Source organism: Rhinoderma darwinii, chromosome 4 (assembly GCF_050947455.1).
Source record: "Rhinoderma darwinii isolate aRhiDar2 chromosome 4, aRhiDar2.hap1, whole genome shotgun sequence".
Lineage (NCBI taxonomy): Eukaryota > Metazoa > Chordata > Amphibia > Anura > Rhinodermatidae > Rhinoderma > Rhinoderma darwinii.
This window is the reverse complement of record NC_134690.1, coordinates 405,627,652-405,640,784: the sequence shown is the minus strand read 5'-3', so window position 1 is coordinate 405,640,784 and position 13,133 is coordinate 405,627,652. Positions and strand designations below refer to the sequence as shown.

Here is a 13,133-nt window from a genome sequence, read left to right as displayed (position 1 = left end):
CTGCAAAACTGGATCCGTTACCCCTAGCAACTAGATTGCTCATCTGCCAGAGATCTTATTGCGCGGACGGTGACCTGTCCCCATGACAACACTGTACCAGACAGGAGACAGCCTATAGGATTCCTTACGTCAGCGCCACTTTCTCGGAGACCGTACGTGAATATTCGTCTCCTCAGAACATTTGCATGGAAACAACCAGACAACGCGGACGATCACTCTGCCCAAGAGCTTACAATTTATTGTAAGAACGCAACACTTTGATCATGACGGCGTTCCACATTGGCGCGCTTCTTGTAAGGCACTTAATCTGGGGTAATACTGGCTGTTCACAGGGCGGCTCTAGAGCAGGTCTGCAGCGATTGGACGAGGAGTGGTCACATGACGGTCACTATAATGGGGGAGGGGAAGTCTTTTCAGCACGTGGCGCCGTCTGATACATAACAAGATTCACGCCGGGCCGGGATGTAGTGTGATGTTCTGCAGGGTCAGCGCCGACCGGTGATCTCTACAGTAACAGCAGAACATGGAGAATTCCCAAATGAGAACAAAGCGGCCGGAGACGGCGGCGTCCAGTAAGTACGCGGAGCGTCACAAGATGGACATCATGTTGTTGGGGCTGAGAATTTCAATCCAGTAGCCGTCGGGGTCTTGAACAAACGCTAAGCCCTTCATTTTCCCTGAAAAAAAAAAAAAAAAGGAGAAAAAGAAATCATGAGCAACTTGCGCGCTTTGCTCATGTCTTATACTCCATTCACACCTAGAGCTGCGTTGAAAAATTTGCTGCCTACTTTTGACATTAAATTGTGTCATTGAACAAGCGCTGCTGCGGTCATGCATTGCGAGACATGTGGGTGATATATTATCAGACTAATGTAAACTACAATTCATATGTGCCCTGCTCCAGTCACATCCAGAGCTGCAGTCTGCAGACCTCAGAACCCTCTGCCTTATATTATATTCCTTACCCCACATAAAAATCAGGTGTGCAGTCATGTGACAACTAAGCCCCACCCACCTACGGGTGAAGCACGAGCACCCCGTTCTGCTGCTCCGGATCTGTACTGCATTGTGGGAGAAGTGGAGCATTAAAACGACAATCCATCTCCCACAACACAAGGCAACAAATATTATAGATCCTCGGCTATTAGAAAATATGTCTCTTAGCACAGATTCAATTATTGTGAATGCAGATCTAGAGGTGACTGGAGTATAAGAATATTGCAGCAGCTCTGGAGGGGATTGGTGTATAAGAAATGTGGTTGCAGCTCTAGATGTGACTGGCGTATAAGTATTGTAAATGCATCTCCGGATGTGACGCAGTACTAGCATTTTGCTGCAGCTCTGGATGTAACTGGAGTATAACATGATGTAACTGAAGATCAGTACGAGATTATAAAGTTTAGTTCAGGGTCTTATTTACCGTCATCCGGTTTCTTCACGAACGTGACGCCGAGCTCCTCAAAACGTTTACAGGCGGCGAAGACGTCCGGAACCGCGATGCCGATATGACCTGTAAAAAGAAGAAGGGCAGAGAGAGGGGGTTCAGCTCCGTCAACTAAAGGGCCAGTCCTACAGCACCTGGCGGAAGTACAAGCTATATTACTCTGTTATCAGCCATTTCATGTCAGGGGAGAGGATGACTGAACACGTGGCTGATAACAGAGGACAATAGAGTATTCCCTGCGGGGTCGGTGTCTCTCTGACCCCGTCATGGTCTATTCCTGGTCAATCCCTCGGGATATAAGTCGTCGTCTTACCAAATCCTCGAGGGTCGGAGTTCCCGTTGTGATAAGGTTTCTCGTCGTTCTCCGTCCCCCAATTACTGCGGGAAATAGAAGACACAGGAGTCACCGGACATCAGCGGGGGAGGGGGTGCGGCAGGGGCGGCCCCTTATCACCGCACCGTCCCGCTGATCGGCTGAGATCGGAGGACGCAGGACCGTTTTGCCTCGCTGCGTCCTGACACTTCTCCCCCATTTACATCCATACCGGGGCTCGCGCTGCGCGGGGCGACTTGTATTATTTAATAGCTCTTTTTTGGGGTACATTTATCTTCGCATTTAACAGTTATACATTTTTGGGGGGTAATTAAAAATATTTTTTAGGCGTTTATCCCGCACACTTACAGCAGCGCGAGGCTTCCAGTGACGTAAATGTGCGGTCCCTGGTGCCAGGGGTTTAAGTGAGCCTATGTATAATATTACGTTATAAGAATCCCCCTCCCACTCGAGAAGCGGCAGGAGAATCCCTCCAGTGTTGGGGACTGTCAGATACCGCAGTGTTATGGGGGGCATAGACGTAGGGACAGAACTCCGGCAGCCGCTGACCAGAGCCGCGTCCTAATGTAGCAGAGCTGAACAGCGGCCGACACGGAGGGGAGTATTACTGTGTGAGCTCCAGCGTCGCCTTGCGGGAGAAGGTCCAGGCCGTCCGCTCCTTTAAGTCCTCGGGGATGTCCTTCTGGTCCTCGTAGCCCATGAAATACAGAGAGAAGTTCATAGAGGGGAAATCCAACTTCTGGAGGAGACTGAGGAGCAACGAGACATAAGAAAACGCCGGTCACTCTACAGAGCAGCTTATAATAGTGCTGGAGCGTTATAAGAGGAGCGGCTGATATCAGTCACATATGATGTAATGTCTCTGGAGGATATAATAGTGCTGGAGTGATATAAGAGGAACGGCTGATATCAGTCACATATGATGTAATGTCTCCGGAGGATATAATAGTACTGGAGTGTTATAAGAGGAGCGGCTGATCTCAGTCACACATATGATGTAATGTCTCTGGAGGATATAATAGTACTGGAGTGATATAAGAGGAACGGCTGATATCAGTCACATATGATGTAATGTCTCTGGAGGATATAATAGTGCTGGAGTGATATAAGAGGGGCGGCTGATATCAGTCACACATATGATGTAATGTCTCTGGAGGATATAATAGTACTGGAGTGATATAAGAGGAGCGGCTGATATCAGTCACACATGATGTAATGTCTCTGGAGGATATAATAGTGCTGGAGTGTTATAAGAGGAGCGGCTGATATCAGTCACACATATGATGTAATGTCTCTGGAGGATAGAATAGTACTGGAGTGATATAAGAGGAGCGGCTGATATCAGTCACATATGATGTAATGTCTCTGGAGGATATAATAGTGCTGGAGTGATATAAGAGGAGCGGCTGATATCAGTCACATATATGATGTAATGTCTCTGGAGGATAGAATAGTACTGGAGTGATATAAGAGGAGCGGCTGATATCAGTCACATATGATGTAATGTCTCTGGAGGATATAATAGTACTGGAGTGATATAAGAGGAGCGGCTGATATCAGTCACACATGTGATGTAATGTCTCTGGAGGATATAATAGTACTGGAGTGATATAAGAGGAGCGTCTGATATCAGTCACATATGATGTAATGTCTGGAGGATATAATAGTACTGGAGTGTTATAAGATGAGCGGCTGATATCAGTCACATATGATGTAATGTCTCTGGAGGATATAATAGTACTGGAGTGTTATAAGAGGAGCGGCTGATATCAGTCACATATGATGTAATGTCTCTGGAGGATATAATAGTACTGGAGTGATATAAGAGGAGCGGCTGATCTCAGTCACACATATGATGTAATGTCTCTGGAGGATATAATAGTGCTGGAGTGATATAAGAGGAGCGGCTGATATCAGTCACATATATGATGTAATGTCTCTCGAGGATATAATAGTGCTGGAGTGTTATAAGAGGAGCGGCTGATATCAGTCACATATGATGTAATGTCTCTGGAGGATATAATAGTACTGGAGTGATATAAGAGGAGCGGCTGATCTCAGTCACACATATGATGTAATGTCTCTGGAGGATATAATAGTGCTGGAGTGATATAAGAGGAGCGGCTGATATCAGTCACATATATGATGTAATGTCTCTCGAGGATATAATAGTGCTGGAGTGTTATAAGAGGAGCGGCTGATATCAGTCACATATATGATGTAATGTCTCTGGAGGATATAATAGTGCTGGAGTGTTATAAGAGGAGCGGCTGATATCAGTCACATATGTGATGTAATGTCTCTGGAGGATATAATAGTACTGGAGTAATATAAGAGGAGCGGCTGATATCAGTCACATATGATGTAATGTCTGGGGGATATAATAGTACTGGAGTGATATAAGAGGAGCGGCTGATATCAGTCACATATGATGTAATGTCTCTGGAGGATATAATAGTACTGGAGTGATATAAGAGGAGCGGCTGATATCAGTCACACATATGATGTAATGTCTGGAGGATATAATAGTGCTGGAGTGTTATAAGAGGAGCGGCTGAGATCAGTCACATATGATGTAATATCTCTGGAGGATATAATAGTGCTGGAGTGATATAAGAGGAGCGGCTGATATCAGTCACATATGATGTAATATCTCTGGAGGATATAATAGTGCTGGAGTGATATAAGAGGAGCGGCTGATATCAGTCACACATATGATGTAATGTCTCTGGAGGATATAATAGTACTGGAGTGATATAAGAGGAGCGGCTGATATCAGTCACATATGATGTAATGTCTCTGGAGGATATAATAGTGCTGGAGTGTTATAAGAGGAGCGGCTGATATCAGTCACATATATGATGTAATGTCTCTGGAGGATATAATAGTGCTGGAGTGATATAAGAGGAGCGGCTGATATCAGTCACATATGATGTAATGTCTCTGGAGGATATAATAGTGCTGGAGTGATATAAGAGGAGCGGCTGATATCAGTCACATATGGTGTAATGTCTGGAGGATATAATAGTGCTGGAGTGATATAAGAGGAGCGGCTGATATCAGTCACACATATGATGTAATGTCTCTGGAGGATATAATAGTGCTGGAGTGATATAAGAGGAGCGGCTGATATCAGTCACATATGGTGTAATGTCTGGAGGATATAATAGTGCTGGAGTGATATAAGAGGGGCGGCTGATATCAGTCACACATATGATGTAATGTTTCTGGAGGATATAATAGTGCTGGAGTGATATAAGAGGAGCGGCTGATATCAGTCACATATGATGTAATGTCTCTGGAGGATATAATAGTACTGGAGTGTTATAAGAGGAGCGGCTGATATCAGTCACATATGATGTAATGTCTCTGGAGGATATAATAGTGCTGGAGTGTTATAAGAGGAGCGGCTGATATCAGTCACATATATGATGTAATGTCTCTGGAGGATATAATAGTGCTGGAGTGATATAAGAGGAGCGGCTGATATCAGTCACATATGATGTAATGTCTCTGGAGGATATAATAGTGCTGGAGTGATATAAGAGGAGCGGCTGATATCAGTCACATATGATGTAATGTCTCTGGAGGATATAATAGTACTGGAGTGATATAAGAGGAGCGGCTGATATCAGTCACATATGATGTAATGTCTCTGGAGGATATAATAGTACTGGAGTGATATAAGAGGAGCGGCTGATATCAGTCACACATATGATGTAATGTCTCTGGAGGATATAATAGTGCTGGAGTGATATAAGAGGAGCGGCTGATATCAGTCACATATATGATGTAATGTCTCTGGAGGATATAATAGTACTGGAGTGTCATAAGAGGAGCGGCTGATATCAGTCACACATATGATGTAATGTCTCTGGAGGATATAATAGTACTGGAGTGTTATAAGAGGAGCGGCTGATATCAGTCACATATATGATGTAATGTCTCTGGAGGATATAATAGTGCTGGAGTGATATAAGTGGTGCGGCTGATATCAGTCACATATGATGTAATGTCTCTGGAGGATATAATAGTGCTGGAGTGTAATAAGAGGAGCGGCTGATATCAGTCACACATATGATGTAATGTCTCTGGAGGATATAATAGTACTGGAGTGATATAAGAGGAGCGGCTGATATCAGTCACATAAGGAAAGATGTGGCATAAAGTCAGGATCACGGGGGAGGGGAGATTCACGTCTATAGAGAGCGCCTGATTGGTTGGACTTACGTCATGCCGAGGCATTTGGTGTAGAACGACAGCGATTTCTGGGGGTCTTTGATGCGGAGCATCGTCTGCTGCATCAGAAAATCCTGAGAAGTAAAGTAAGAAACACGATGACAAACACCTGTAACCGCTCAGCAGAGCTACATCTCCCACAATGCACCACAAATTCATTACAGACACTGAACCAGCAAGGGACGCGACGAGGTCCTGCAGGAGGAAACAGGCAGAAGCGTGAGCGCAGCTGTGGAGGGGACAGGACAATGAGAATGACGAGCGGCACCTTCTAATGTACGAGATTTACACCGGACGACAAGTCGACCTTTAACCCCTCACTTTCAGATCAATTTGACTTCGGTTGCTATCTAAAGCCATACAAGATGATATCAACAGCACTGGTCAACGATGAACGGATCATTCCCACGCTTTACCTACTCCCAAAAGTACATAAGAACGACGCCATCCCTCCGGGGAGACCCATCATTTCAGGTAGGGGCAGGATTACTGAAAAGAGCTGTAAGTTTATTGATTTTTATTTAAAAGAACTTGTTGTTATCCTGCCATCTTCCATCCGCGACTCTGCTGACCTTCTACAGAAGATCAGCGGCATCAGCATCGAGGAGGATATGCTTATAGTAGCAATTGCTGTAGAATCCCTGTACACCAGTATAAGGCATGTGGATGGGACAAGGGCCACCAAGTTCTTCCTTTCAATGTCAAATCTTGAAAGGCCCCTTTGTGGGTTTCTGACTGACTTGTTGGAATTCGCTCTAACACACAATTTTTTTCACGTTCAACGGCAATTTCTACCTACAGCTCCAGGGCACAGCAATGGGGGCAGCGTGTGCACCCTCATATGCAAATTTATTCCTGGGGCTGTGGATCTGTTGGCGAATGACCAGGATGTATCAACGGACAAGGTCCTATTTTGGGTACGGTACATTGACGACATCCTGGTCATTTGGAAGGGCACATCGTCTGAGTTGGACACCTTTATGTGTGACCTGAATAAAAATAATCTCAATCCCAGGTTCACATATAAATCTGACAAGCAGGGCATGGATTTCCTTGACCTTAAACTATCTAAAGACATAGATGGCTTCTTACAAAGCGATGTTATTCGCAAACAAACCTCCGTTAATTCACTCCTGCATTTGTCATCTTCTCGTCCCCCACAGACAATTCAAGCAGTTCCGATTGGACAATTTCTGAGGATCAGGAGAATTTGCTCCTCCGATTTGCTTTTTGAAGAACAGGCAAAAGATCTGAAGAACCGCTTTCTTAATCGCGGTTATAGCAGGAGGTCTGTCAAAAAAGAATACCAGAATGGCCCCTGCACCTTTTGGGATGCTGTCTCCTATCGCAGGCGGATGTGGGCGGCGTTGTCAGACATCGCCAGCCCACATCCTCTCTGATGACACGGATCCGGTAGTGGGGCAGCGGCCATCTTTGTACCCTCGCCCTGTCGCTCCACCTCTGATGTTCCCACGGATTGGACGTTATGGTTCAACATTCATTACAAAAGGGAGGGCCCCGTTTGGATGACGCCACCCCCAGACGAAGGCATCCGCAGAAACGCGCGTCGGGTCTGGCGTCTCCTGCATGTGGGATCATTCATGAATCTGGGTATGCACTCGACTGCTCTTATATACTCTGGAGGGTTGATAGCATTTTCCTATTACAAGACCCAGGGCACCGTTATACTCTTGCACCGTTATGGTATGTTCACACGCACTAATTACGGACGTAATTCGGGCGTTTTTTCCCCCGAATTACGTCCGAAAAATGCGGCTTGAAAGCGTTGACAAACATCTTCCCTTTGAAAGCAATGGGCAGACGTTTGTCTGTTCACACGAGGCGTATATTTACGCGCCGCTGTCAAATGACGGTGCGTAAATAGACGCCCGCGTCAAAGAAGTGACCTGTCACTTCCTGGGGCGTAATTGGAGCCGTTATTCATTGACTCCAATGAAAAGCAGCGCCAATTACGTCCGTAGTGGACGCGGCGTTCAAGCGCCTGCACATGCCGTTACGGCTGAAATTACGGGGATGTTTCCTCCTGAAAACATCCCCGTAATTTCAGCCGTTACGGACGCTGTCGTGTGAACATACCCTTATACTCTGGCATCCATATATTTTTTTTTAAAGTGCTGGATATCTGTAACCGCACATTATTACCCGCACATCGCACTTTACTCTAGACTTCCCTCTCGGTTTGCAGACCAGGCACAACCAGTATTTTCTACGCTGTCATCTCATCTCCTTGTAAACCGTCATTCACACCCGGCATATATTACTCTTTGTCCTGCATTCGGTTGACGCCATTTTTTTAACATTTGTAGGACTCAACATTGTAAATCTTGTTTGTATCGTCTGTTAATAAAATGAACGTCTATTTATTTGCATCAGTTTTTTGACCATTTCCTCTATAGGTTTCTTGTTTATGTCCTTGGTCAAAAACACCGTCACACTTGGTTTATATATTTGAGGTTTTCTGTATCTTTAATGGTGTAAGATTGAGATGTCATTTACTTTACACACTAAACCAGATTATTGTTTCTTGATAGCCAATCAGCGCTTCATGTGCACAAACTGGTTGTAAATGTATCAGAGCAGCGAACACATCAGTCTGGAGTGCAGGATATTTATATGAAGAAGATTGTAAGGACCAATCACACGCAGCGGAGCAGATTGTAAGGACCAATCACACGCAGCGGAGCAGATTGTAAGGACCAATCACACGCAGCGGAGCAGATTGTGCCACAAATTCACGTGTTCTGAAGTTATACTATAATAGTCGGGCGACGGCGACGTTATACTATAGTAGTCGGGCGACGTTATACTATAGTAGTCGGGCGACGTTATACTATAGTAGTCGGGCGACGTTATACTATAGTAGTCGGGCGACGTTATACTATAGTAGTCGGGCGACGTTATACTATAGTAGTCGGGCGACGTTATACTATAGTAGTCGGGCGACGTTATACTATAGTAGTCGGGCGACGTTATACTATAGTAGTCGGGCGACGTTATACTATAGTAGTCGGGCGACGTTATACTATAGTAGTCGGGCGACGTTATACTATAGTAGTCGGGCGACGTTATACTATAGTAGTCGGGCGACGTTATACTATAGTAGTCGGGCGACGTTATACTATAGTAGTCGGGCGACGTTATACTATAGTAGTCGGGCGACGTTATACTATAGTAGTCGGGCGACGTTATACTATAGTAGTCGGGCGACGTTATACTATAGTAGTCGGGCGACGGTGACTTTATACTATAGTAGTCGGGCGACGGTGACGTTATACTATAGTAGTCGGGCGACGGTGACGTTATACTATAGTAGTCGGGCGACGGTGACGTTATACTATAGTAGTCGGGCGACGGTGACGTTATACTATAGTAGTCGGGCGACGGTGACGTTATACTATAGTAGTCGGGCGACGGTGACGTTATACTATAGTAGTCGGGCGACGTTATACTATAGTAGTCGGGCGACGTTATACTATAGTAGTCGGGCGACGGTGACGTTATACTATAGTAGTCGGGCGACGGTGACGTTATACTATAGTAGTCGGGCGACGGTGACGTTATACTATAGTAGTCGGGCGACGGTGACGTTATACTATAGTAGTCGGGCGACGGTGACGTTATACTATAGTAGTCGGGCGACGGTGACGTTATACTATAGTAGTCGGGCGACGGTGACGTTATACTATAGTAGTCGGGCGACGGTGACGTTATACTATAGTAGTCGGGCGACGGTGACGTTATACTATAGTAGTCGGGCGACGGTGACGTTATACTATAGTAGTCGGGCGACGGTGACGTTATACTATAGTAGTCGGGCGACGGTGACGTTATACTATAGTAGTCGGGCGACGGTGACGTTATACTATAGTAGTCGGGCGACGGTGACGTTATACTATAGTAGTCGGGCGACGGTGACGTTATACTATAGTAGTCGGGCGACGGTGACGTTATACTATAGTAGTCGGGCGACGGTGACGTTATACTATAGTAGTCGGGCGAAGTTATAATATAGTAGTGGGGTGACGGTGACGTTATAATATAGTAGTGGGGAGAAGTTATAATATAGTAGTGGGGCGACGGTGAAGTTATAATATAGTAGTGGGGTGACGGTGACGTTATAATATAGTAGTGGGGCGAAGTTATAATATAGTAGTGGGGCGAAGTTATAATATAGTAGTGGGGCGAAGTTATAATATAGTAGTGGGGCGAAGTTATAATATAGTAGTGGGGCGAAGTTATAATATAGTAGTGGGGCGAAGTTATAATATAGTAGTGGGGCGAAGTTATAATATAGTAGTGGGGCGAAGTTATAATATAGTAGTGGGGCGAAGTTATAATATAGTAGTGGGGCGAAGTTATAATATAGTAGTGGGGCGAAGTTATAATATAGTAGTGGGGCGAAGTTATAATATAGTAGTGGGGCGAAGTTATAATATAGTAGTGGGGCGAAGTTATAATATAGTAGTGGGGCGAAGTTATAATATAGTAGTGGGGCGAAGTTATAATATAGTAGTGGGGCGAAGTTATAATATAGTAGTGGGGCGAAGTTATAATATAGTAGTGGGGCGAAGTTATAATATAGTAGTGGGGCGAAGTTATAATATAGTAGTGGGGCGAAGTTATAATATAGTAGTGGGGCGAAGTTATAATATAGTAGTGGGGCGAAGTTATAATATAGTAGTGGGGCGAAGTTATAATATAGTAGTGGGGCGAAGTTATAATATAGTAGTGGGGCGAAGTTATAATATAGTAGTGGGGCGAAGTTATAATATAGTAGTGGGGCGAAGTTATAATATAGTAGTGGGGCGAAGTTATAATATAGTAGTGGGGCGAAGTTATAATATAGTAGTGGGGCGAAGTTATAATATAGTAGTGGGGCGAAGTTATAATATAGTAGTGGGGCGAAGTTATAATATAGTAGTGGGGCGAAGTTATAATATAGTAGTGGGGCGACAGTGAAGTTATAATATAGTAGTGGGGCGACAGTGAAGTTATAATATAGTAGTGGGGCGACAGTGAAGTTATAATATAGTAGTGGGGCGACAGTGAAGTTATAATATAGAAGTGGGGCGACAGTGAAGTTATAATATAGTAGTGGGGCGACAGTGAAGTTATAATATAGTAGTGGGGCGACAGTGAAGTTATAATATAGAAGTGGGGCGACAGTGAAGTTATAATATAGTAGTGGGGCGACAGTGAAGTTATAATATAGTAGTGGGGCGACAGTGAAGTTATAATATAGTAGTGGGGCGACAGTGAAGTTATAATATAGTAGTGGGGCGACAGTGAAGTTATAATATAGTAGTGGGGCGACAGTGAAGTTATAATATAGTAGTGGGGCGACAGTGAAGTTATAATATAGAAGTGGGGCGACAGTGAAGTTATAATATAGTAGTGGGGCGACAGTGAAGTTATAATATAGTAGTGGGGCGACAGTGAAGTTATAATATAGTAGTGGGGCGACAGTGAAGTTATAATATAGTAGTGGGGCGACAGTGAAGTTATAATATAGTAGTCGGGCGACAGTGAAGTTATAATATAGTAGTGGGGCGACAGTGAAGTTATAATATAGTAGTGGGGCGACAGTGAAGTTATAATATAGTAGTGGGGCGACAGTGAAGTTATAATATAGTAGTGGGGCGACAGTGAAGTTATAATATAGTAGTGGGGCGACAGTGAAGTTATAATATAGTAGTGGGGCGACAGTGAAGTTATAATATAGTAGTCGGGCGACAGTGAAGTTATAATATAGTAGTGGGGCGACAGTGAAGTTATAATATAGTAGTGGGGTGACCGTGAAGTTATAATATAGTAGTGGGGTGACCGTGAAGTTATAATATAGCAGTCGGGTGAAGTTATAATACCGCGGTGCCCCGGGCGATGCTGGAGGATCAGTGTAGAACACCTCAGTCGGACACATTACACCGGGGATATGAGGGCAGTGCGGGGGTGTCGGTACCTTGGTAGCCGGCTCCGGGTCGGTACAGGCCGCGTACGCCGCTTCATCGCTCAGTCCATGTAGCTCCTGTGTCTCCGCCATGTCACCGACTGAGCCCGGACCACAACCATCTGACGTCACCAGCCGCTATCCCGCCCACAAAACCCACCTGCAGCCAATCAACAATCAACGGGCGGAGCTACTGTCACCTGGGTCCTAGACCTTACCAAATCCAGTGTAGAGCTCCGCCCTGACTCCCGCTCTGATTGGTTCATGCTCCGTCATGTTGGGGCATGTGATAGGGTGGAGTGCCAGGGATCGGAGTCACGTGGTGGTTATTTCTCCATTAGGACCTGGTACTGGGCTGTAATCAGCTGCTTCCAGGTGCAGGTCAGTCCGTGCTGAGAAAGGGGTCTGACAAGTCACAGTTCAGGAGCTGACCACGAGTGGCCCCTCCAGAAGATTGGAACTGAACTGGCTATTAACCCTTCACCTTCAGGGCTAGGTCCAAATGAAGAAGAGGCGCTAAGTACTACGTCTATTCTGGAGCTGACCACTAGGGGCACAATGGTCCTTATGGATGATGGGAAATAATCAATAAATGTCACAGAATAAGAACTCGAAAGAGGCGTGGCTTAGAGGAAAACTAGGCGTGTCCTACAGTGCACTAAAATTTTGCCACAAAAAAGTTGTTCTAAAGTAAGACAATCAAGAGGTGATATAAAGTGGGACAAGTGTCCAAAGCAGCACCAAATGTGTCATCCAGCATGAGCCACTGTGATAACTTTGGCGCATCTGAGCTGTTTAAATGTAAGCCTATTAATACATCTGCCCCATTAGAATTTGTATAATAATAAAAAAAGGTATACAATTTTCCACAGAACTTTCTGTATCAATTTCTTCGTTTTCAGGATCTCTGCTTGTGGTCATTCAATAGTGTTCTTAAAGGCTATGTACACCTTTGAAGGTAATTTTTTTTAGTCTGACACACAGGATCCGGCCGATGTGATCGTTATTAGATGGATCCTGTGTGTCAGAGTCACGTACGGATGTAGCCGTCTTTACCTTGACTTTTCACGCATTAAATACACAATGGCTAGATCCCTTATCTTGACTTTTTCATTGGCTTTTGTGTGTGATATCACGCTGCAGCAAGT

The 13,133-nt window shown here is 44.9% G+C and overlaps 1 protein-coding gene across 1 annotated transcript; it reads right to left on the bottom strand.

The window, feature by feature from the left end:
• Positions 1-201: 201 nt before the first annotated feature.
• LOC142761444 (lactoylglutathione lyase-like) lies at positions 202-12,126 on the bottom strand. Its single transcript, XM_075864635.1, has 6 exons — positions 11,998-12,126; positions 6,009-6,091; positions 2,387-2,527; positions 1,758-1,822; positions 1,421-1,510; positions 202-677 (listed from the first exon to the last, which is right to left on the bottom strand). Exons 1-6 carry the CDS (start codon positions 12,076-12,078, stop codon positions 589-591), a joined length of 549 nt encoding a protein of 182 aa, XP_075720750.1. The 5' UTR covers positions 12,079-12,126; the 3' UTR covers positions 202-588.
• Between the last annotated feature and the right edge of the window lie 1,007 nt (positions 12,127-13,133).